Source organism: Triturus cristatus, chromosome 4_1, assembly GCF_964204655.1.
Source record: "Triturus cristatus chromosome 4_1, aTriCri1.1, whole genome shotgun sequence".
NCBI lineage: Eukaryota > Metazoa > Chordata > Amphibia > Caudata > Salamandridae > Triturus > Triturus cristatus.
Window position 1 is genome coordinate 740,553,141 of NC_140585.1, and position 23,931 is coordinate 740,577,071.

The 23,931-nt window shown below is 48.6% G+C and overlaps 1 protein-coding gene across 1 annotated transcript in view; it reads left to right on the forward strand.

Annotated features, from left to right (window-relative positions):
- The first annotated feature begins 231 nt into the window (after nt 1–231).
- The window catches only part of LOC146855445 (stabilin-2-like), a 1,201,024-nt gene continuing 1,177,324 nt past the window's right edge, over nt 232–23,931 (forward strand). The window contains 2 exon segments of the mRNA XM_085653243.1: nt 232–338; nt 7,397–7,530. Coding sequence (XP_085509369.1) covers nt 255–338; nt 7,397–7,530 — 218 coding nt within the window. The 5' untranslated portion in view covers nt 232–254.

The following is a 23,931-nucleotide window of genomic DNA, read 5'->3' on the forward strand; positions in this document are numbered from 1 at the left end:
CTGCCGGTCCGAGAGTAAGGGGTTTTAAGCCTTGTAAAAATGTGCACTCCTAGACACGTTTGATCGTATATTGTGAGGTTTAAGAGATTGAGTCGAGTAGGTTCTACAGGAAAGGGCGGAGGGAGGGTGGGGGCGTTTAAAGTCCCCGATGACAGCAGAGTGCAGCGAGGTGATAAGGGGAGCGCGAGGCGACAGCAGCAGCAGGACACAAGTCGCGAGCTTGTGAAAGGAAGACAAGGGGTCCTGGCCTGAGGATGGAGGGGAAGGCACGCGCCTGGAGCCTCGTGCTCGTCCTCGTTGCAATGATCAGCTTGTGTCGGCCAACACAAAAAATAGAGGTAGGAATATTGGGGCAGATTTATGTTCCCTGGCGCAACCCTGCAAATCAGCAGGGATGCGCCAGGGAAGATGCATCACGCAAGTTTACTCTTGCGCCACCACAGATGCGCCGCATTTACAATGCGGTGCATCGTGGCGCAAGGACATGCAGATGCGTGACGCATCTGCCGGCGTAAGGTTGGCGCAGTGCTGAAGTTGTGGCGCAAGCGCGACGCAACTCCAGCACTGTTCCAACCTGCCCTATCCCTAACATGGTGCGTCACGCCTTACGCCTGCTTGAAGCAGGCGTAGAGATTTTACGCACCAGCGTCGGAAAAGTGACTGCGTGAAATCTTGTAGATTTCACTGCGTCACTTTTCCGAGGCTTTTTCCGACGTAACGCCCACCCTGCATACATTAAACCTGACGCAGGTTTAATGTGGCACAGGGCTTTACAACGTGACGCATCTCCCTAGATTCGTCACGTTGTAAATCTGTCGCAGCATGGCGCTGGCTTTGCGCCGCCGCTGCGTCACAAAAGTGACGCAACGGCAGCGCAAAAGTGGCACACGGGGCTTGTAAATCTGCCCCATTGTGTTATATAATCGGAAGTTTTTCGGCTATATATGAATAGTGTGGCGTCGGGATTAATTTGTAGTTTCGCTTTCCTTTGAAAGGGTTTTTTTTTTAGTTGCTGTTGTCATAACGTTGGCACCTTTTGACTAACCTGCACGAAATATGGCGCCATCTGTTGGAGTTTCGGCACGTCCAGTGTGCTTGAGTGCGTTTGTGTGTTTTAAATCAGATACTCCGTAATAACAGTAAAAGGTGATAGAGTATGCAAAGAGGCCTTGGTTTTCGAATTGTACTACTGTTGACAAGAACCAATATTACTGGACTAACCAAGAACCGTGGGTTATAGCAGGGTGCTACAGAGACGTTTTAAGGCATGGAGAAAATGAGCTTTGTCCCAGGGCCCCAGCCTTTCAGGGGCCCGCCTGATAGAGTCACTTCTGTTCTGCAGAGGGTCTTGCCCTGATGACCTTGAATAATTCTTAAACAGATTGTTTTAAATACCTTTTTCCTTTCATTTACTTGTAATGTGGGTAATGTGTGAGAGTCTACTACAGTTTGCAGAGAAATGTTGTGTTTTGTGTTTCATGCAACACCCATTAACAATGTATCTTTTAGATCAAAACAGGACGTCACAAATGCGAAATGGAAGAGTGTAGCAAAGACTATTTGCAATAATATTAGTGAGCTGCTGTGTTAAACATCACTATCCCTGAATATTAGATGTAAACACATTTTGTACAAGTGTGCCTGTGTTATATCAGTGAATTGCCAAAGAAGGCAAACTTAAACAGGATCATAAATTCATTGCTGTTCCGAACAGAGGCCCCAAAATATGTTTGGCCCAGGGCCCCCAAAACCCCTAAGATGTCCCTGACGTGCTGTCTGGAGTAAAGGGCTTCAACATCTCGTAAGGAACAGTAAGCGCTATAAAAATGCAACTACAATACCATTTGCAAACCACAAGCTTTCTCTGTCTAGAGCCCTTTCTGAAGACTCGAAGTGATGCTGAATCATTTAGTTATTATTTAAACTTCTTATGTGCAAACATTTAGCCCAACGTAGAGGTTTCTTCAGTCACTTGTAATGCCACTATTGCTATTCTACAGTCTGTTTACATCAGATCACGTCGAAATACTATTCTGTGTGCAATTGAAACAGAATCATATATTTGCTTTATGTAATCGGTGCACGGCGCATAAGGAAAGGTTAGAGAGATGTAAGTAAAAACTCTTGCTATTTGGTCCCAGAAGCCTTTGCTGTTGTTCTGCTCTGCGGCCTCCCTCAGTTCCTCGCATGCCGCCTGCTGGTATGATTGTTTCATGTTCCTTAGACCTTTGCACTTTCTCGAACTGTTTTTGACATGGTCCTCATGCCCCCGATGCATGCGGCACAGGGTTTGCCTTGGAGAGCTCCAGTTGCATCTTTCTGCAGGGCGCATGGAATCAGCAGCCGTACCTCCTGTTGTCAGCGGTCTTACTCCTGCAGGAGGCTGACCAGAACAAAGGGTTTCTTAGAGACAGCAGGGTAGGTGCCTGAGATCATGTTAGCATCTTCTGTCAAAGGGCAGATGGCAAACCGGTTGTCTTCTATAAAATCCAATAGCACGTTGTCGTCCTTTAGAGATGTGTCCACATTTCCTTTCCTTGTTCTCCTATCACCAGCAGGAGTGACAGCAGGGGCATACTCTGTCGCAGAGGCAGCTCTTGCAGTGTTTTATATCTAAAAACATTGGGGGTCATGGTCGCTATAGGCGCTGCACGGCCCTCATACCCACAGCCGGGTGCCACAGTTCATTTCTGAACAAGATGGAATCAATGAAACTGGAATTCTTGTTCCTCCTGTGTGTGAGCATAGCCGGGCTATGAGAAGTGGTTTGACCATTAAGGAAGCTGAGATTAGGATTACTTCACAAATCTGAAAACAGCCTTCCCTTTCTCGAGTGGCTTGGTTTGATGGAATTTGGCACATCCCCTGCTGGAATACCCCAGCTTGCCACCTTGTCACTTATGGGGTCACCCCACAGTCCTATCGGAGGATGGACATTCACCCACAGAAGAGTACACTTCCCACCCATCACCAGTGCACTTTAGAGAACTCCGGGCTTCAAATGAAAGCAGAATGCATGGCATGCCAGCCACTAGTCAACCTAACAGGAGCACCGCCAAAGTGAAACACGCTGCACCCCTACCATCAGGACACGTACCCTTCCACCCAAACTGGCACACCAGCCATCAATGCATCTAATAGAAGCTCTGGGCTTCCACCCAAAGCAGAATGCAAAGCACACCAGCTGTCAATCATGTAGGAGAAGCATTGGGCTTCCGTTCAAAGTGCCATGCATCATAACCTGGCCTTCAGTGCGCCTGGAAGGAATGATGGGTTTCAACCCAGAACGAAATGCATTGCACATCAGCCATCAATGCGCCTAACAGGAGCTCTGGGCTTCCACTCAGGCAGAAATCATCACCCAGCCATCAACGCACCATGCAAGAGCATGGGGCTTCCACCGAGAACAGAAATCATCACCCCAGCCATCAAGGCACCAAGCAAGAGCATTGGGCTTCCACCGAGAGCAGAAATCATCACCCCAGCCATCAATGCACCAAGCAAGAGCAATGGACTTCCACACAGAGCAGAAATTATCACCCGAGACATCAACACACCAAGCAAGAGCATTGGACTTCCACCCAGGGCAAAAGTCATCACACCAGCTATCAACACACCGAGCAAGATCATTGGGCTTCCACCGAGAGCAGAAATCATCACCCCAGCCATCAACGCACCAAGCAAGAACAATGGACTTCCACACAGAGCAGAAATTATCACCCCCAGACATCAACAAACCAAGCAAGAGCAATGGGCTTCCACCCAGAGCAGAAATCATCACCCCAAACATCAACACACCAAGCAAGAGCATTGGACTTCCACCCAGAGCAGAAATCATCACACCAGCCATCAACACACCGAGCAAGAGCATTGGGCTTCTACCCAGAGCAGAAATCATCACACCAGCCATCAACACACCGAGCAAGAGCATTGGGCTTCCAACCAGAGCAGAAATCATCACACCAGCCATCAACACACCAAGCAAGAGCAATGGGCTTCCACCCAGAGCAGAAAACATCACAACAGCCATAAACACACAAAGTTAGAGCATTGGGATTCCACCCAGAGCAGAAAGCATCACCCCAGCCATCAACGCACCAAGCAAGAGCATTGGGATTCCACCCAGAGCAGAAAACATCACCCCAGCCATCAATACACCGAGCAAGAGCATTGGGCTTCCAACCAGAGCAGAAATCATCACCCCAGCCATCAACGCACCAAGCAAGAGCAATGGGCTTCCACCCAGAGCAGAAAACATCACAACAGCCATAAACACACAAAGTTAGAGCATTGGGATTCCACCCAGAGCAGAAATCATCACCCCAGCCATCAACGCACCAAGCAAGAGCAATTGGCTTCCACCCAGAGCAGAAAGCATCACCCCAGCCATCACCTCACCTAGCAAGAGCATTTGGCTTCCACCCAGAGCAGAAATAATCACAACAGCCATCAACACACCAAGCTAAAGCATTGGGCTTCCACCCAGAGCAGAAATCATCACCCCAGCCATCAACGCACCAAGCAAGAGCATTGGGCTTCCATCGAGAGCTGAAATCATCACCCCATCCATCACCTCACCTAGCAAGAGCAATAGGCTTCCACCCAGAGCAGAAATCATCACCCCAGCCATCAACACACCAAGCAAGAGCAATGGGCTTCCACCCACAGTTGAGTGCACAGCACACCAGTAATTAATGCACTGGAAGGGACCCTGAGCTTCCACTCATACGAGATGGCAGTGAAATGCATCGTCTGAATCATTGCACACGGGTTATTGATTTTGATGCTTCAAGGCTAAGCGGTGGCACTATGTGCTGATGAATCCTGGCGATGTGGATAACACACAGCAAGGACCTACCCCAGCCTGGATCACTTTTTCATTCTGTCAATGCAAGTGGGGCTCGATTCTAGCAGCCCCCTGCTCCAAGAAACCAATTCATCTCATGAATGGCGTATTATTCCAAAGCAAAGATTTCCTAGATAAAAATCTGAGATTTTTTTTCTTTTAGTAAATCTGATAAAAATGAACGGGCTTAAAATAAAATGAGCTAACATGGCCAAGTAAAGCAAAGAGGGAGTCATCCAACCATTTTTAAATGCAAGAATAAATAAAGCTCAACGTTTTACATCAGGAAAGATGAATCTATTTCCCCCTTTTGAACAGCCTTCAAGGCAGCTTCTCAAAGGCCCCACTTTAATTTCTCTTCACAAAGAAATTCTGAGGCACTTTTCACTACAGGAATCAACAGTCACTCTTCGCTTCCTGCCGCAGTACAGTAAGCACTGGGACGCAGCGCATGTCAGTGCTGTCTTTCCATTGAATCATCAGAAATGGATGGCATACAAAGAACTGCATCCGGGACCATGCTGAGGTGAATTGGGATTCTTTGTTTACACCTGTGCCTGATGTCGGACTATGTAGACAAGCATTGCCCAGAAGAGGTCATGGATGAGCACATTGCTCCCAACGACACCCCATTGAAGTCTTAGGGGGCACTTTTAGACGCTAGGAGCATGGTGTATTCACGTGTTAACTGAATGGCTCTTGTAAGTCAACAAATACCTTGCGTGTTGTGTGTGCCACTCTAAAGGAAGTCTGAAATCCACCTCTTTTCCGGTATTTTGTTTTGCCCTGTTGTGATTTCCTGCAGGAGAGACTGAACACAGTCATTATTGTGCCACTGAGTCTAAGGACAAGACATCTATTATGCACTGACTGCACATGCCAAAAACGTTCTTATTACCATACTATATTAATAAAAATACTCACCGGTACTGAAGTACAAAAACACATTACTCAAGGAGTAAGGAGGTTTTTTTTACGCCTAAATGTGTTTTCCATATGAAACTCCTATGCTGTCCCGTGGACTCTAGGGCAGGTTCAACCCCACGACCCATGTCTGCTGAAGTTTATGCAAGAAATGATGTTGCTTAGTGACAAATACATTGTTACAGATTGCCGCTTCTTTTTTTAATTTAATGTCAATGTTCGATGATCCCACGGTTATGTTGGACAGACCATCGCCAAAAGTGCTCATTTAAAACTCTCCTGGTTTATGTTCTTTGGGGTCCATGCCCGCAGCTTGACCCCCACTGCACTAAAGGTTAAGCAGGATATCCCTTTAGGGACCCCAAGATCCGTCCTCAGCCCCCCAGTCCTGACTTCCGGTCTGTCGATTGCTGATGCTTTGTAACAAGGACTGTGCAAGCTGCTGACTAGACACAGGTGAAAAATGATCATTCATGGAGAAAAATCCTAGTTGTCCTGCAACACCACAAAATTGACTCCCGAAAAAAGCAATTATAAGGCAAAATTGATGTGATTTCTCACACTTTAGTTCAAGCAACAAGACGGCATGGACCCATTTCACATTGCATTTTACGTCTTCGGTCGTAGGTTGTCCTATTTTTTTTCAATGTTTCATTACTCAGCTGATGTGCAATACTTTTGTAAACTAGACAAACAACTTGCCTGAATTAGTCACACCGTGGGCAGGGCACATAGGGGCAGATTTATGAGCCCCTTGCGCCACTTTTGCGTCACTTTTAACATGGGAAAAGTGACGCAAAAGTGGCGCAAGGGGCTCATAAATCTGCCCCATAGTTTTTAACAATGAAATAACGTCAGCATCGTATTCTAGTAATGACACTTTCTGTTCTTCAACCATTACAAAGACTGTAGTAGGATTCTTACCAGGAGGGATAATTCCTGATGAACTACTTACATATAAATAAAGCTCTCTTGTTCAACTAAGCAGGACATGAAGAGATGACGTGACTCGCCAAATCTCATAAAAAAGACATTCTTTGAATCAATGCCCCCTGCTCCTTGAGACATTCTTGAATTTAGGACTTTTAATTCCTTCTTCTTACGTTTAGGCAATTGGGCATTCTGTGGGCGCACTCGCAGAAGACTGTGCCAATGCAGTGCCTCCCTCTTGTGTCTTTGTTATCTGACTGAACAATCCCAGCTTCCAAATATGTGGTTAGCTTCTGAGAAGTTCTCCTATTCTACTTCAAAGGTTGGCAACCAACTTAGACAGAGCAAAAAAGTTTAGGGAAACAACGACTTCTAGAGTTGGAAGAGGACTGGACTCTGAAGATCTTCTTCTAAGAGCAGAAGAACCGCGCAAATTATTTCTTTGGACCCTGAGGGAGACAAATGCTGTAAGTGTTTAAGCAGTGCTCTGAGAGAGTGGGATTCAATAAATGTGCTCGATCTGGGCGAGCAGGTGGGGGAGAGTGGGGGTGGTGAGGTGTGTGTGTGTGTGTTTGTGTGTGTGATTGTGTTTAAAACTACTGTAATAAAATTGCATGAACATATTTTACAAAAACAAACTAATATGCAATCAATACAAAAAACAAATCGAAAATGTAAACACATTTTTCTTTTTAGGTTAAAAACAGATGTGACGTGAAGACACACATAACAATTAGAACTGAATGCAAATCTTGCATTTTTAATGAAAGAGTCAACTGCCCCGAAGGATACATTAAGCTCACCAATGGAAGTGGATCTAAAGATTGCAGGTATTTCATCTTTAATAAATCTAAAGTGTGGTTTTCCTTCTATTACTTTACTTTCCATTCTGCATGCCCTGCTTTTAATTTGTCACTGTTGTATAACTTCCATACTGAATGAACAAAATTAAACATCTACATTGAAGTTTTTCTTGATGAACATATGGGAGTGTGAGTACATGCTGAATGTTTTTTTACATATCTCGTTAATGGCTTCTTTTTACAATCCATGTTCAGGAGATGCCATTACAGTCAGCAATAGTGCTGCAAGGGACCGCCCTGAATTTATCTTATACTTCCCACAACCAAAATCAAGAAAGATAACAAAGAAAAATCAGGTAGCAAGAAAACATGCCCGGTGAGGAAGCACAATTGTTCCAGCTGCTACACAGGGCTATAAGTGCACCACTTGGAAGTCGATTACATTTTTACTAAGCGTCACCACGCTCTATCGTGTGGATTGTAATGTAATACTTATATAGCGCTTACTACCGCCAGTTGGGGTGCTGAAGCGCTTGCGCACACAGATAGCATGCTTTGCTGTGTAGGGATGTATTTAGAAGGGTATTTTCCTTGTTTTGATCCTATGTGGGATGTGTTTTCATATCGTGCGTGATGACCACCACCAAGGTGTGGTTATCATGCTGTGGGACATGCTTAGCGGTGTGATGGATGAGAAGGTGTTAGAATGGGGAACCTCTGGTTGGCACAGGTAGGTACTTGTGACAAGCAGTGGTCCCTTCTTCTATTCAGGGCGAGAGAATTACCCCTTCAGAACAACCCCTGCTCACCCTATAGGTAGTGTGGCGCGAGCAGTCAGGGCTAAACTTCAGGGCGCTAGTTAGTTAAGCATTTATGATCACACCCAGTAAACCACAATGATCCCCCACAAACGGACACCAGGCGTAAGTTGTATCAAAAATACGGGTGCTTTATATAAAAGATTCTTTGTTACGCAGGCATGTACAAGACCATCAACAACTGTTGCGAAATGGAAGCCACAAGATGATAATTAGGCACTGTTCTTGTCTTTGGTAACTTATTCGATCACGAGCGCTTCACAGGGCTCGGTTGAGTCAGTCCAGTCACGGTGATGCGCAGTGCACCCGGGATACAGTGATACGGGGAAATCAGAATGTTGCGGACCCCGGGTCCGATAGAGAGTTCACTGTACCTGGGAACGTGCGATGTGCCTGGACGAGTCTTCAGGGGAGATGCAGGTTCTGCACCTCGTGGGTCTTCCGGATCAAGAATTCAGTGGGCGGCTCTCGGTAGACAGGTGCGGCCCAGGGCCTCCGACACGGACTGTGCGGGAGGTCACTGCGGAGGGCGGCACGGTCAGACTCAGGCTGGGAGGTGAAGCGGGGCGGCCGGATACGTTACGACGTACGGGCGGCCGTCCGAGGCTGGATTTCACTTCCCCACTAGAAATCCGGCGGGAGGGCGAGAGGGCACCAAGCGCGCTCCAGTAGCAGGCAGGTGACAGGGAAGCGGGACGGCCAGACTCGATGGGTCCAGAGCGACTCAGGTAGAGCGGGGCTCTCGGCGAGTGGAGGCGGCCAGGCTTCTGGGTGTCACGGCCCTAGGAGGGATGCGAAGGTGTGCAGGGCACTCCGGCGGGAGAAAGCACACGGCTCGAATTCTCAGACGAGCGGAGACACGGTGAACCCACTGGTCCTGGGGTTCAGTTCAGGGGGCAAGCTCTTCTTCCAAGCCCTTGGAGATAGTTGAAGAACAAAGTGCAAAAGTCTCTTTCAGTCTTTTTCCTCTCCTTCCTCAGCAAGGCACCTACTGCAGGCCAGTCCCTCAGGTCAGGGAAAGTTACTCCTTCTTCAGCTTCTTCCAGGTCCTTCTAGTCAGGCAGAGTTCCTTCGTGGTTCAATCTGGATCTGATTTCTTAGGAGCCAGGTTCCTACTTTTATACAGGGATTCTTTTGTTCTTTAGCGCCAGGGGGCCTGGGCCTGGCTCAGTCCAGTTTTGGAGCACTCTGTTGTGGTGACTCGGCTTGTTCCTTTCAGCAGCAGGGCAGAGACATCAGCCGCTCCACAGGGGGCGGCGCCGGCTTTGTGGTGGCAGAGCACAGGTCTATTCAAGAGCCAGGGTGCACTCCTCCCACCCATCCTGGTGTAATCTCTCTACCCACCACCTGGCAGCCAACCTGTCTCCTGGAATCCCCCAGCCCTGCTCCTGTACTTTTGCTAGGCAGAACACACACACACAGCAGAGGCGGACTGAGATGGTTAGGCACGCAAAGGCTAACTTTCTAAAAGTAGCATTTGCAAACCCAGGATATTAAAATAACCTTTACTAAAAGATGTATTTTATTATCCCGAGTTCAGGCATACTAAACATGACTTTCTACCATGCTCTCTGAGTCCACTGGGGTCACAGCGTGTAGCGATCCCAGCAGCCCATTCTGGCCTATGGAGAGCAGGTAGCCTTCAATAGTGAAAAACGAAAATGGCTGTAATTCACTATTAAGACATGCCACACACATCAGGGCATGTCCTACCTTATGCCTACAATGCACCCTGCGCTTAGGCCTACCAGAGGGGTGACTAACATGTAGTTAAGGGAAGGTTTAGAGACTGGTAAGTGGGGACACTTGCTCAGTCAGCGCGACGGTACCAGACCGCGCGCAGGTTCTGCAGTGGCAGACCCTAGACACATTTTACCCTGCTGCTTCGGTGGGTGGCACAACCAGTGCTGCAAGCCCACTAGCAGCATTTGGATATACAAGCCCTTGGCACCCCTGGTGCACTCTACTAGGGACTGATAGTAAACCAAATAAACCAAACGTGGAAGTCAATTCACATAATACATTTTACCATAGGGAGCACTTGCACTGTGGCACTGGATGGCAGTGGCACAGTGCCCTGAGCAGCTAACACCAACACAAAAACACATTGAGGCACAGACAAAAATGGAAGGGTGACCCACGCCAATGGTGCCAGGTCTAACACGTGTCCCCTCCAGCTGAAAAGTGGGGAGAACTACCCTACCCCAGGGAGTTCTGCATCACTAAGGCGGAAAAACCTGGACAGACCGTCAGCATTGGCGTGATCTGTGCCAGGGCGATGCTCCACCGTAAAGTCCATACCCTGTAGGGAGATGGACCACCTCAACAGTTTTGGGTTCTCACCCCTCATTTGCATCAACCATCTGAGGGGCCTGTGGTCGGTCTGAACCCGGAAGTGAGACCCAAACAAGTAGGGTCTTAGCTTCTTCAGCGCCCAGACCACAGCAAATGCTTTTCGTTCTATCGCACTCCACCTTTGTTCCCGGGGAAGTAGCCTCCTGCTAATAAAGGCTACGGGTTGGTCAAAGCCCTCCTCAGTGATCTGTGAGAGAACAGCCCCTACACCATGCTCGGATGCATCCGTCTGCACCAGGAACTCTTTGGAGAAGTCAGGAGCCAAGAGCACGGGCGCCGTGCACATGGCAGTTTTCAGGGTGTCGAAGGCTTTCTGACAGGTGTCAGTCCATATCACTTTTCTGGGCTGCTTCTTCGAAGTCAGCTCTGTCAAGGGGGCAACGATGCTGCCATACCCCTTGACAAACCTCCTGTAGTACCCGGTGAGTCCTAAAAAGGCCCTCACCTCCGTCTGGGTCTTTGGGGGCTCCCAAGCCAGGATGGTTTCAACTTTGGGTTGGAGGGGCGCCACCTGGCCGCTCCCCACTTGGTGTCCCAAGTACACCACTGAACCCTGCCCGATCTGACACTTGCTTGCCTTGATCGTGAGGCCTGCCTTGCGCAGCGCCATCAACACTTCCCAGAGATGTTGCAGGTGTTCTTCCCATGTGCCGCTGAACACTGCGATGTCATCCAGGTAGGCGGCGCTGAACTCGGTCAGCCCAGCCAACACCTGGTTGACCAACCTCTGGAAGGTGGCAGGGGCATTCTTCATCCCAAAGGGCATCACCCGGAACTGGTAATGCCCATCTGGTGTAGAGAATGCGGACCTCTCTTTGGCCCCATCAGTTAAGGCGATCTGCCAGTACCCAGACGTTAAGTCAAACGTGCTGAGGTACCGTGCAGCCCCTAACCGATCGATGAGCTCATCAGCTCTGGGGATGGGGTGCGCGTCAGTCTTCGTGACTGAGTTGAGTCCTCGGTAGTCCACACAGAACCGGAGTTCGGGCGTGGCACCCGGCGCTGCAGCCTTTGGGACCAAGACCACTGGGCTGGCCCAAGGACTGCTGGAGGACTCAACCACCCCTAGAGCAAGCATCTTCGAGACCTCCTCTTTGATGCAGGCTCTGACCCTGTCAGTTACCCGGTAGGCCTTGTGCTTCACAGGTAAGCTGTCTCCCGTATCCACATCATGGACGCACCAATTTGTGATACCGGGAACCAGGGAGAACAGGTCAGGAAACTGCCCCAGCAGCTGGCGGCAGTCACCCTGTTGCTCAGGGGTCAGGGTGGGTGAGAGGTTTACTCCATCCACTGACCCGTCTCGCTCTGAGGCTACCAAGAGGTCAGGAAGAGGCTCGGACTCCTCTTCCGTCCCATCATCGGTGGCCAAGAGCATGCCCACTTCGGACCTCTCCAAGTGGGGCTTCAGTCGATTGACATGTAGGACCCTTAAGGGGTTCCTAGGAGACCGCAAGTTCACCAAGTAGGTGACAGAACTCTTGCGCTCCACAATCTCAAAGGGTCCTGTCCACTTGTCCTGGAGTGCACAAGGCTCCACAGGGGCCAGGACCCACACTTTTTGGCCAGGTTGAAGCTCAACCAGAGTGGCATTCTGGTCGTACCACCGCTTCATTTCCTCCTGGCTGGCTTCCAGGTTTGCCTCAGCAAGTTGCCTGAAACGCCTAGTCTGGTTCCGGAAAGCCAGCATGTAACTGTATACATTCTGGGGAGGTTTCCTGGGAGATTGCTCCCAGCCTTCCTTGACCAGACTAAGAGGTCCTCGTACTGGGTGGCCATACAAAAGCTCAAAGGGACTGAACCCTAGAGACTTTTGTGGCACCTCGCGGTACGCAAAGAGAAGGCATGGTAAGAGGACGTCCCACTTACGCCTCATGGGTTCCTCGAGACCCATAATCATGCCCTTCAGGGTTCGGTTGAAGCGCTCAACCAACCCGTTTCCTTGGGGATGGTAAGGTGTGGTGAACTTGTAGGTTACACCACACTCTTGCCAAAGGGACTTCATATATTTCGATATGAAGTTGGTCCCCCTGTCAGACACCACCTCTAGAGGGAATCCTACTCGTGAGAAAATTCCCATCAGTGCCCGTCCCACCACGGGGGCCGTCACTGTCCTCAGAGGGATGGCTTCAGGGTACCGGGTGGCATGGTCCACCAAGACCAGGATAAACCTGTTGCCCATGGCTGTCTTGGGGTCCAGTGGCCCCACAATGTCAATCCCCACCCGCTGGAATGGGGTACTGACCACAGGGAAAGGTTGGAGTGGAGCTCTCAGCTTCCTTCCACTCTTGCCACTTGCCTGGCAAGTCTGGCATGTCCTGCAGTGAGTGTCAGAACTCCTGCGCATTTGGGGCCAATAAAAGTGGGTGACAAGCCTTTCAAAGGTCTTGTCCTGCCCCAAATGTCCTGCTAACGGTACGTCGTGAGCCAGCCCCAGTAGGAAGGCTCTGAACTTCTGGGGTACCACCAGCGCACGGGCTGACCCAGGTTCAGCAACCTTAGGCTCTGAGTATAGGAGGTCGTTCTCCCAGTAGATCAAGTGAGTTCCGAACTGATCACCATTGGCCTGGGCTGCAGCCTGCTGCCGCATACCCTCTAGAGAGGGGCACTCTTTCTGCTCCCTGCAGAATTCCTCCCTGGTGGGGCCTCCTTCTTGCTGCCAATGGGTCAGCTCAGGCAGGTCCCCCAGTTCGGCTATCTGTTCCCCGGTAGGCTCCAGGGCATCCCCCTCAAGGTCTGCTTCCTCCTGGGCCGTGGGAACTTCAGGAGCCGGATTCCCGTGCCTCCCTTGCCCTCTCTCTAAGGCCGGTTCCTGGGCCTCTCCCTCAGGCTCCAGGGTTCCTTCAACACCCCTACCGGCTGCCATCGACCGGGTGGTCACGCACGCCCAATCAGGCAAGCCCACCATCCGAAGGTGAGTTGTCTTCTCCACCTTTTCCCAAGGGGAGCTCTCCAAATCGTTACCTAGAAGACAATCAACAGGCATGGCCTCTCTCACAGCCACTTGCAGAGTACCTGAGACCCCCCCCCACTCAAAGGGAACCTGAGCCATTGGACACTGACTCTCTGTGTTGTCGGCGTTGACAACACGGCAAAATGCGTGTGGGACAACCTGCTCTTGAGACACCAGGTGTTGCTTGACAGCAGTCACACTGGCTCCTGTATCTCTAAGAGCCCCCACCCTCTTGCCATTTATGGTCACCCACTGCCCATACTTTTGAGTATTGGGGGGCAGCTGGGCCTCAGCGACCATCTCACTGTCTCCTAACGAGACTAGGGTCATCTGTACGGGATCCCCCGCCCCTTGGACATCTATCTCCCTCCCCAAGGCTACACTATTCACCTGCTTGGGGGGTGGAGCACCAGAGGGTGCTGGTTTACCATACAGGGGGCACTTGGGATCCACGGAAATGTGCCCCAGGTTGTTACACTTGTAACATCGGAGGGGCCCTCTTTGAACAGGGTTACCTGTCGGGGCCCCGGTCTGCTTCGGGGGTGGGGGTGGCTGAGAACCTTTCCCTTGGTTCCCTTGGGAATTACTTTGGGGCCCTTTGTAGAACTCCCTCTGTTTACCCTTGTCCCCCCCACTCTTCTGCTGGGGACCCTGAACACCTTTGGCGGGGCCTCCCATGGGACCCTTGTGGACCCTGGTGCTGATCCAGCGGTCCGCCTCCTCAGCAAGCTTCCTCGGGTTGGACAGCTTGCTATCGATCAGGTGCTGGCGTAGCTCAGGAAAACAATTATCCGACAAGTGCTCCCATGCAATTAGATCAAACAGCCCTTGGTAATCATTCACTTTGCTACCCTTCACCCAACCATCCAGCGCTCTGCAAAAAAAGGTCACATATTCTACATAAGTGGTACCAGGTTTCTTGGTGCAATCCCTAAATCTCTGTCTGTACACTTCAGGAGTTAACCCATACCTTGTCATAAGAGCCTCCTTCATGTGTGGATAGGATGTGTGGACATCAGAGGGAAGGTCTAGCAGTGTGTCCCGCCCCTCACTCAGGAACCTTCCCCACAACCCCGCTCCCCAATCCTTCTCAGGGACCCGGTGGGAGGACATGGCTACCTCATAGGCCCTAAACCACTGCCCAATATCATCCTGTTTATAATATTCTTTGACTACATCTTTAGGAATGTGCACCCTTGACTCTGTTGAATTGCTGCCACCAGAGGGTGAGTTGTCTAAACTCCTGGCCTTGAGATCCAACTCCCTCATTTTTACCTCGTGCTCCATGGCCAGTTTCTGCCTTTCCATCTCCATTCGCAGTTTTGCCATCTCCACCTCATGTGCTCGTGCAGCACTCCTGTCGGCCATCTCCTCGGGCGACAGGCCTCTGCTAGGCTCAAAAACACCTTCGGGGGGTATCACCTCCCGTGCATTCTCTGGGAACTTTGATTCGTGCCAGGCTCTCAGCGCTGTCACGTACTGATCCTTGTTGCTTAGTCCACTTTGCTTGATTCTGTACTTGGAGAGATATCCCTTCAGGACATCATTTGTGCACTTCTTCAGTGCCTCGGGTTCCCAATCGATGTCATCCACTCCAGAGAATACAGAGGACGCTCCGCCTCCGTTGACTGAGCTAGGCATGGTTTCTTAAGGTGGAGATTCTTCTTTAGCAACAACTGTCAATCAATCTGTGGCTGCGTTATAGGTCTGCTCTACGTGGTGATCAATAATTCACTGTATGTAAATCATAAATGCAAATTCGAAATCCCACCGCTGCCACCAATGTTAGAATGGGGAACCTCTGGTTGGCACAGGTAGGTACTTGTGACAAGCAGTGGTCCCTTCTTCTATTCAGGGCGAGAGAATTACCCCTTCAGAACAACCCCTGCTCACCCTATAGGTAGTGTGGCGCGAGCAGTCAGGGCTAAACTTCAGGGCGCTAGTTAGTTAAGCATTTATGATCACACCCAGTAAACCACAATGATCCCCCACAAACGGACACCAGGCGTAAGTTGTATCAAAAATACGGGTGCTTTATATAAAAGATTCTTTGTTACGCAGGCATGTACAAGACCATCAATAACTGTTGCGAAATGGAAGCCACAAGATGATAATTAGGCACTGTTCTTGTCTTTGGTAACTTATTCGATCACGAGCGCTTCACAGGGCTCGGTTGAGTCAGTCCAGTCACGGTGATGCGCAGTGCACCCGGGATACAGTGATACGGGGAAATCAGAACGTTGCGGACCCCGGGTCCGATAGAGAGTTCACTGTACCTGGGAACGTGCGATGTGCCTGGACGAGTCTTCAGGGGAGATGCAGGTTCTGCACCTCGTGGGTCTTCCGGATCAAGAATTCAGCGGGCGGCTCTCGGTAGACAGGTGCGGCCCAGGGCCTCCGACACGGACTGTGCGGGAGGTCACTGCGGAGGGCGGCACGGTCAGACTCAGGCTGGGAGGTGAAGCGGGGCGGCCGGATACGTTACGACGTACGGGCGGCCGTCCGAGGCTGGATTTCACTTCCCCACTAGAAATCCGGCGGGAGGGCGAGAGGGCACCAAGCGCGCTCCAGTAGCAGGCAGGTGACAGGGAAGCGGGACGGCCAGACTCGATGGGTCCAGAGCGACTCAGGTAGAGCGGGGCTCTCGGCGAGTGGAGGCGGCCAGGCTTCTGGGTGTCACGGCCCTAGGAGGGATGCGAAGGTGCGCAGGGCACTCCGGCGGGAGAAAGCACACGGCTCGAATTCTCAGACGAGCGGAGACACGGTGAACCCACTGGTCCTGGGGTTCAGTTCAGGGGGCAAGCTCTTCTTCCAAGCCCTTGGAGATAGTTGAAGAACAAAGTGCAAAAGTCTCTTTCAGTCTTTTTCCTCTCCTTCCTCAGCAAGGCACCTACTGCAGGCCAGTCCCTCAGGTCAGGGAAAGTTACTCCTTCTTCAGCTTCTTCCAGGTCCTTCTAGTCAGGCAGAGTTCCTTCGTGGTTCAATCTGGATCTGATTTCTTAGGAGCCAGGTTCCTACTTTTATACAGGGATTCTTTTGTTCTTTAGCGCCAGGGGGCCTGGGCCTGGCTCAGTCCAGTTTTGGAGCACTCTGTTGTGGTGACTCGGCTTGTTCCTTTCAGCAGCAGGGCAGAGACATCAGCCGCTCCACAGGGGGCGGCGCCGGCTTTGTGGTGGCAGAGCACAGGTCTATTCAAGAGCCAGGGTGCACTCCTCCCACCCATCCTGGTGTAATCTCTCTACCCACCACCTGGCAGCCAACCTGTCTCCTGGAATCCCCCAGCCCTGCTCCTGTACTTTTGCTAGGCAGAACACACACACACAGCAGAGGCGGACTGAGATGGTTAGGCACGCAAAGGCTAACTTTCTAAAAGTAGCATTTGCAAACCCAGGATATTAAAATAACCTTTACTAAAAGATGTATTTTATTATCCCGAGTTCAGGCATACTAAACATGACTTTCTACCATGCTCTCTGAGTCCACTGGGGTCACAGCGTGTAGCGATCCCAGCAGCCCATTCTGGCCTATGGAGAGCAGGTAGCCTTCAATAGTGAAAAACGAAAATGGCTGTAATTCACTATTAAGACATGCCACACACATCAGGGCATGTCCTACCTTATGCCTACAATGCACCCTGCGCTTAGGCCTACCAGAGGGGTGACTAACATGTAGTTAAGGGAAGGTTTAGAGACTGGTAAGTGGGGACACTTGCTCAGTCAGCGCGACGGTACCAGACCGCGCGCAGGTTCTGCAGTGGCAGACCCTAGACACATTTTACCCTGCTGCTTCGGTGGGTGGCACAACCAGTGCTGCAAGCCCACTAGCAGCATTTGGATATACAAGCCCTTGGCACCCCTGGTGCACTCTACTAGGGACTGATAGTAAACCAAATAAACCAAACGTGGAAGTCAATTCACATAATACATTTTACCATAGGGAGCACTTGCACTGTGGCACTGGATGGCAGTGGCACAGTGCCCTGAGCAGCTAACACCAACACAAAAACACATTGAGGCACAGACAAAAATGGAAGGGTGACCCACGCCAATGGTGCCAGGTCTAACAGAAGGTATAAGAGGAAGATGTGCAGTTTATGGCTAGTAGTCTGCTGGCCGCCTTGATTGTCTCTACAGGTCCTGTAATGTTTTCTTGTGTCTTGCACACCACCTTGATGGTTACCACACAGGGTTGCCCACTCTGAGGTCTTTTGAAACATAGCAGGCATGGGTGAAGTCAAGAGTGTCAGAGATGTGTGATAGACTGCACTACGGTTGTTCTTTCTGTATATGTCAGTAGATGATGCTAAGGAATGTTTATAGTTGTGGCTAATTACAGAAAAACAAATGGGAGGCCTACCCGCTAGCCCACGGGGAAGAGGAGAGAGAAGGTATTGGGGGAAGGATAAGTTTTCCCTATTACATCAACAACACACACTAATGGGTATCCCTACCCACTGGATGTTTCTGATAGGATATGACATTTCACCGTAAAGCCATCTTTACTTGAAACAGAGATGTTTCATTTGTTAGACCCTCATCCACTCTAGTAGTGTCATGCTTCATCATCAGGTCTCACCCTGGTCCCCTGTTTTTTACTCCATATTCGACTGTTAATCATACCTGAATGACCGCCAATTATGGGTTATCTGGGAGTTTCAAGATATTTTTAAAGTGCTCCATGGATCACAGTTGAGCCTACCCTTGTTTTTAGGACCAACTTGGTAGCCACATTATATTAACTATAACTTGCCACTGTACCATGCAATCTCATAACAGATATGATATGCGATATCGTAACTATTCTTGTAAAGGCTATTATTTTAGATTGCATAAGTGATATAATATAAAGGGGTATAAGAAGTGCATGGAAAAGGCGCAAGTTACTGTTAATGAGTATGGCTACAGAGTCGAATACAGTATGTATGGAGGTGTGTGAGTAATAATTTGAAGATGATGCGTAAATTATAAATTAAAAGTATATGTTTAGAAATGTAAAGTTTTGTGTAGTTTAAGTTTAGTTGAGTGGTGTAGCATCCAGTGGAGTAAATTATTATGTAGTGTAATGGTGTGTTGTATAGTATAGTGGCGTGTAGTGCATTAGAGTGTACAGGCGTAGTGTAGAGTTTAGTAAAGTGGTGTCTTGTACAGTGGAGTTGTATGTCATAGAGTGTTGGAAAGTGTCATAGAGTGGAGAAGAGTGCTGTACACTGGGGTGTAGGGGCACAACGTGGAGTAGAGGTCTATAGAGTGTAGAACAATCTTGTAAAGTGGTGTTGCATAGAGTGTAGTAGTGTGGGGTAGAGTGGGGCGGTGTAGAGTCGGGTGTTGGACAGGGCTCTAGAGTGTGGTAAAGTGTTGTGCAGTGGAGTCAAGTGGCGTGGAGTGGAGTCTACTGGAGTGGCTAGCATAGAATTGAGTAAAGTGATGTAGAGTGGAGTAGTGTGTGGTACAGTGGAGACTACTGTATGTGGTGTAGAGTGTCAGAAAGTGTCATGCAGTAGATTAAAGTGTCACATACTGGATTAAAGTGTTGTATTATACAATGGAGTTGCGTAGAGTACAGTAGTGGAGTAGTAGTGCAGTAGTGGAGTACAGTGGAGTAGTGTCTCAGTGTAGAGTACATACACTAGGGTGGAGCGGCATCGAGGGAGTTGCATAGATTGTCGTAGAATGTCTTCAAGTGCTATAGAGTAGAGTGCTGTACACTGACAATGACAGGAGTATATTGTTTTACAGTGTAGTGCTATACATTGAAGTATAGTCTGATACAGTGGAGGTGCGTAGACTGTTGAATGGAGTATGGTGTAGTTGAGTTGAGCTCCGTGGAGTGGTGTGGATTGGAGCTGGGTAAAGTGGAGTGGCATAGAGTGGAATGGCGTACAGTGGAGAGGTGTACAGTGGAGTGGCATTAACTGCAATAGCGTACAGTGGATTGGCAGACAGTGAAATAGCATGGAGATGGGTACAGTGGAGTCACATGCAGTGGAATAACATATAGTACGGTGTCAGAGAGTGGAGTGACGTACAGTGGAGTGGCCTTGATTGCAATGGCGCAATGGCATAGACTGGAGTGGCATAAAGAGGAGTACTGTAGAGTGGAGTTGCACAGATTGGAGTGGGGTACAGTGGAGAGGCCAACAATGAAATAGTGTACAGTGGAGTGGCCTACAAGGGAGCGCGTAGAGTGGAGTGGTGTGCAGTGGAGTGGCCAACACTAGAGTGGCCAACAGTGGAATGGCGTTCAGTGGAGTGGCGTAAACTGAAATAGATTAGAGTGGAGTGGTGTAGAGTGAAGTGGCGTAGAGTGGAGTGGTGTAGATTGAATAGCATAGAGTGGAGTGGGGTACAGTGAATAGGTACAATGGAGTGGCGAACATTGAAATAGGATAGAGTGGAGTGGCATAGAGTCAAATAGCATAGAGTTGAATGTTGAAGAGTGTAGTTGCGTACAATGGAATATCGTATAGTGGAGTGGCATACAGTGGAGTAGTATAAAGTGGAATAGCATATAATTGTACAGTGGAGTGGCGTGGAGTAGAATAACGTACAGTGGATTGGCATACAGGAGAGTGGTGTAGAGTGGAGTGGTATAGAGTGGAACGGTATAGAGTAGGATAGAGTAGAGTGGGGTAAAGTGCAAAAAGCATACAGTGGAGTGGCATAGAATGTAGTGACTACAGTGGAATAGTGTGCAGTAAAGTAGCATAAACTGAAATAACATACAGTAAAGTAGCATACAGTGGAACTGCGTTAGCTTGAGTGGCATTCAGTGAAGTAGGGTAGACTGGAGTGGCCTAGAGTCAAATAGCTTAGAGTTGAGTTTGATAGACTGTAGTTGTGTACAATGGAGTAGCATAAAGTTGAGTGGGGTATAGTGGATTTGTGTAGAGTGGAGTGGCTTACAGTAAAATAGCATACAGTGGAGTGGTGAAGAGTGGAGTGGCTTACAGTAGAGTAGGTAGAGTGTACTAGCATACAATGGAGTAGTGTTGAGTGCAATGGCATAGAGTGGAGTGGCATACAGAGGAATGAGGCACAGTGTAATGGCATACAGTAGAATAGCAAAGACGTGAGTGGCACAGAATGGAGTGGCATACAGTGGAGTGGTGTACAGTGGAATAGCATACACTGTAGTGGAGTAGAGCGCAATAGCGTGTAGGGGAATGGTGTACAGTGGGGTGGCATGGAGTGGCGAGAGTGGTAAAGCGTAGAGTGGAGTGGCGTATAGTAGAGTGGCGTACAGTAGAGTGTCACAGAGTGCAACAGCATAAAGTGGAGTGGCATACAGTGGAATAGTGTAGAGTGTTTTGGTGTATAATGTAGTTGCGTACAGTGGAGTGGCGTAGACTGGAGTAGCATACAACGCAATGGCATACAGTGGAATGGCATTCAAATGCAGTGGCAGGGAGTGTAGTGTAGTAGAGTTGAAGAGCATACTGTGAAATAACGGAGTGGAGTGGCGTAGAGTGGGGTACAGTGGAATACCATACAGTGGAGTGGGGTAGAGGAGTGGTGTAGAGTGGAGTGGCAGGATAAAAATATCAAACCTAATACTTACCTATATCTTAAGGCATAACACAGAACACGGCTAAAGTGTACCTAAATGCAACATGGATACCTTTGCGAAATATGGCAATATTTGCTAAAGCACTGTGACAATAGATATCACTAAGATAAAATGCCTTATAACCTAAAAAATACTTGCCCTACTTACCTGCAGTACACTTTTAAATGTGTAATCCTGCCAAATTTCATGAAAATCCGTTCAGGTGTTTTGAAACTCTACATGTGGTACACAATTCTATGGAAAACGCATTGCTGGAAAAAACGTGTTTTTGGTACCCCCCACTTTTATCTTTGCACCCCCTTGACCAATCACCGCAAAACGTTACGTCCTCCGCCAATATAGAAAAACATATAGGTCTGAAAAGTTTCACAGAGATTCGTCAAATGGGGGATACCTTTATTAGCACCAAAATTCTGAGCAATTCCTATACCTAGGAATCGTTATTATAACTACGGAGTGGCTGCCGCAATTAGATGCAGACTCCATCCCTAGCCGTATTTGGCTCAGAGAACCACATCCCTCAGGTTCCAATTTAGTATATATGGGGAGGGGGTGGCCGGCTCCTCTCCCCGATCCATATGCTGCCTCCAGGACCCCATGCCCCGGGGTCCAATGTACAGGTCCCCAAGCTTTTAGAAGGCCCTGGGGACCCCTTCCCATAAGAGGGAGGGGGGCTGCAGGACCCCCCTCCATATGCCTATAATGGGCCTATCCACAGAGCCCACTCTTGGGGAACACGATTTTCCTGCCCATACCATCACGGACAGGGAAACATCTGTTTCCTCCCACGTACAGGGAGCATTTTTAAATCTTTTACATCTCCCGCCAAACAGCAGCAAACACAAAGTCTGCTTGTAGTGGGTGGGAGCTTTAAAAATGCTCTTGTCGACTGGGAGCAGATTTGAGATCTGTTGACCAACAAATTGCTCCTACCTGGAGGGAGCAGCATAAATAGCTGCTTCCTGTAAGAGCAATGCCGACTCTAGCAACATGGAGGAAGCCGGCTGTGCCTTTGGGGGGCCCTGGGGATCCAACCCACAGCTCCCAACGTGTGCTTGGTAGTTGCCCTGGGGGCACCCACCTATTTAAAATAGAGTCCCCAGGGCATGGGGTCCCTGGGGCCAAAACAGGCTCGGGAGGGGGCCTGCATGATTCACCTCTCCTCTAAAATACACAAGGCCCTAGGGGATGGGGACCCCAGGGCCTGAGGCTAAAGGGGTGGGGTCATGTGGACCCCTCTGCTTTAAAATACCCAAGACCCTCGGGGATGGTGTCCCAAAGGTCTAATGAGGCTCGAGGAGGGGGGCACACATCCACCTCCCCTTTAAAATAAAAAACATCCCTGAGTGATGAGGTCCCCAGAGCCTACTGAGGGTCAAAAAGGGTAGCCGTGCAGTCCCCTCCCCTTTAAAATAAATACTGCAGACTCTTCTTGGATAAATACACAGGTGAGGTTCCATTCTGGCCCTAATGCTCATTTCACTTAAATAAAACGGTAAGGGGAAGCATTTACACATATAAACATTGCAGGTGCCCTAGTTGAAACTCTACTTCCATAAAGGACAAATCATCCTAAATTCTTGTACTTGACCAAGGCACAGCAAATCTATTTTCTCTACAATTCCACATTAAAAAACTATCTGAAGTCCTTGATGGAGGTGAATGCATTGTTGTTTTATTGGAACACAAGTTTTTCTGTAGTGACTGTCCAAGACACGTGGGTTCTTTCTTGTCGTCTCCTGATCTGACAGCAAAGTACATGGATCTCCCTTTTAATTACTGCTGTGCATGCAAATTTGCAAACTCACCTACAATCTCTGCCCGTTTGGCCCTGCCCTTCCACGTTAGGAATATTCAGCGGTGTTTCTGATATTTTCCAGGCTGATGGACAGCTCAGCTTGCAAAAGTGTTTCCCACTGATTTTGATGCCGCTTTCTAGATGTAGAAGAATAGGAGGACATCTCCACCAAACAAGGAAGAACTTAATTCATATAATTAAGAGGAAATACCCTTGTTTGGTGTAGATTCAATATTTTGTCTGTAGTCTCGTCATCTCTTCTATATGAGGATTCATTTGGTCACTGATTTTTGTATGGAGACGCTCGTCGAACAATCAAATTGCCAAAATGACATGTACTCAAGGTCACTGGAGACATTACCTTGTGGTCCTTTGTGCAGCTGTAGTGCAGAGTATGCACTACACGAAACCAATGGTTAAAGTAATGTTATGTGTGATAAAAATAACTGTTTAAATTTTTTTTTTTAAAACGTAGAAATTTACTGACAAAAAGCAAAGGTTAAAGAGACATTATAGTTAGGTAAATATGTCAGTGACAACATTAATGTTTTGAACTAAAAAAAACAGGGCTAACCATTATTGTGCACCCGCTATGCACAGCTTATGACCTCATATATTACATCACTCATAACGTTCTATGACATCATTTAAAATATACCTGATGACATTTCAAACGTTATAACAAAGACACAAACAGGTTGATTTTTTAAAATAAAGCCTTATAAAAAAAAAAGATTTATTCAACAATACAATGTTTGAATTTATAAAATATACACCTGATTATAATTATTGGTGGCTTTTTCACAAAAACAATCGGCCTGCTTTATGCATCATATATATATATATATATATATATATAAATATATATTTATATATATATATATAAATATATCTATATATATATATATATTTTATGTGCTAACCCCTTCAAAAGCCAG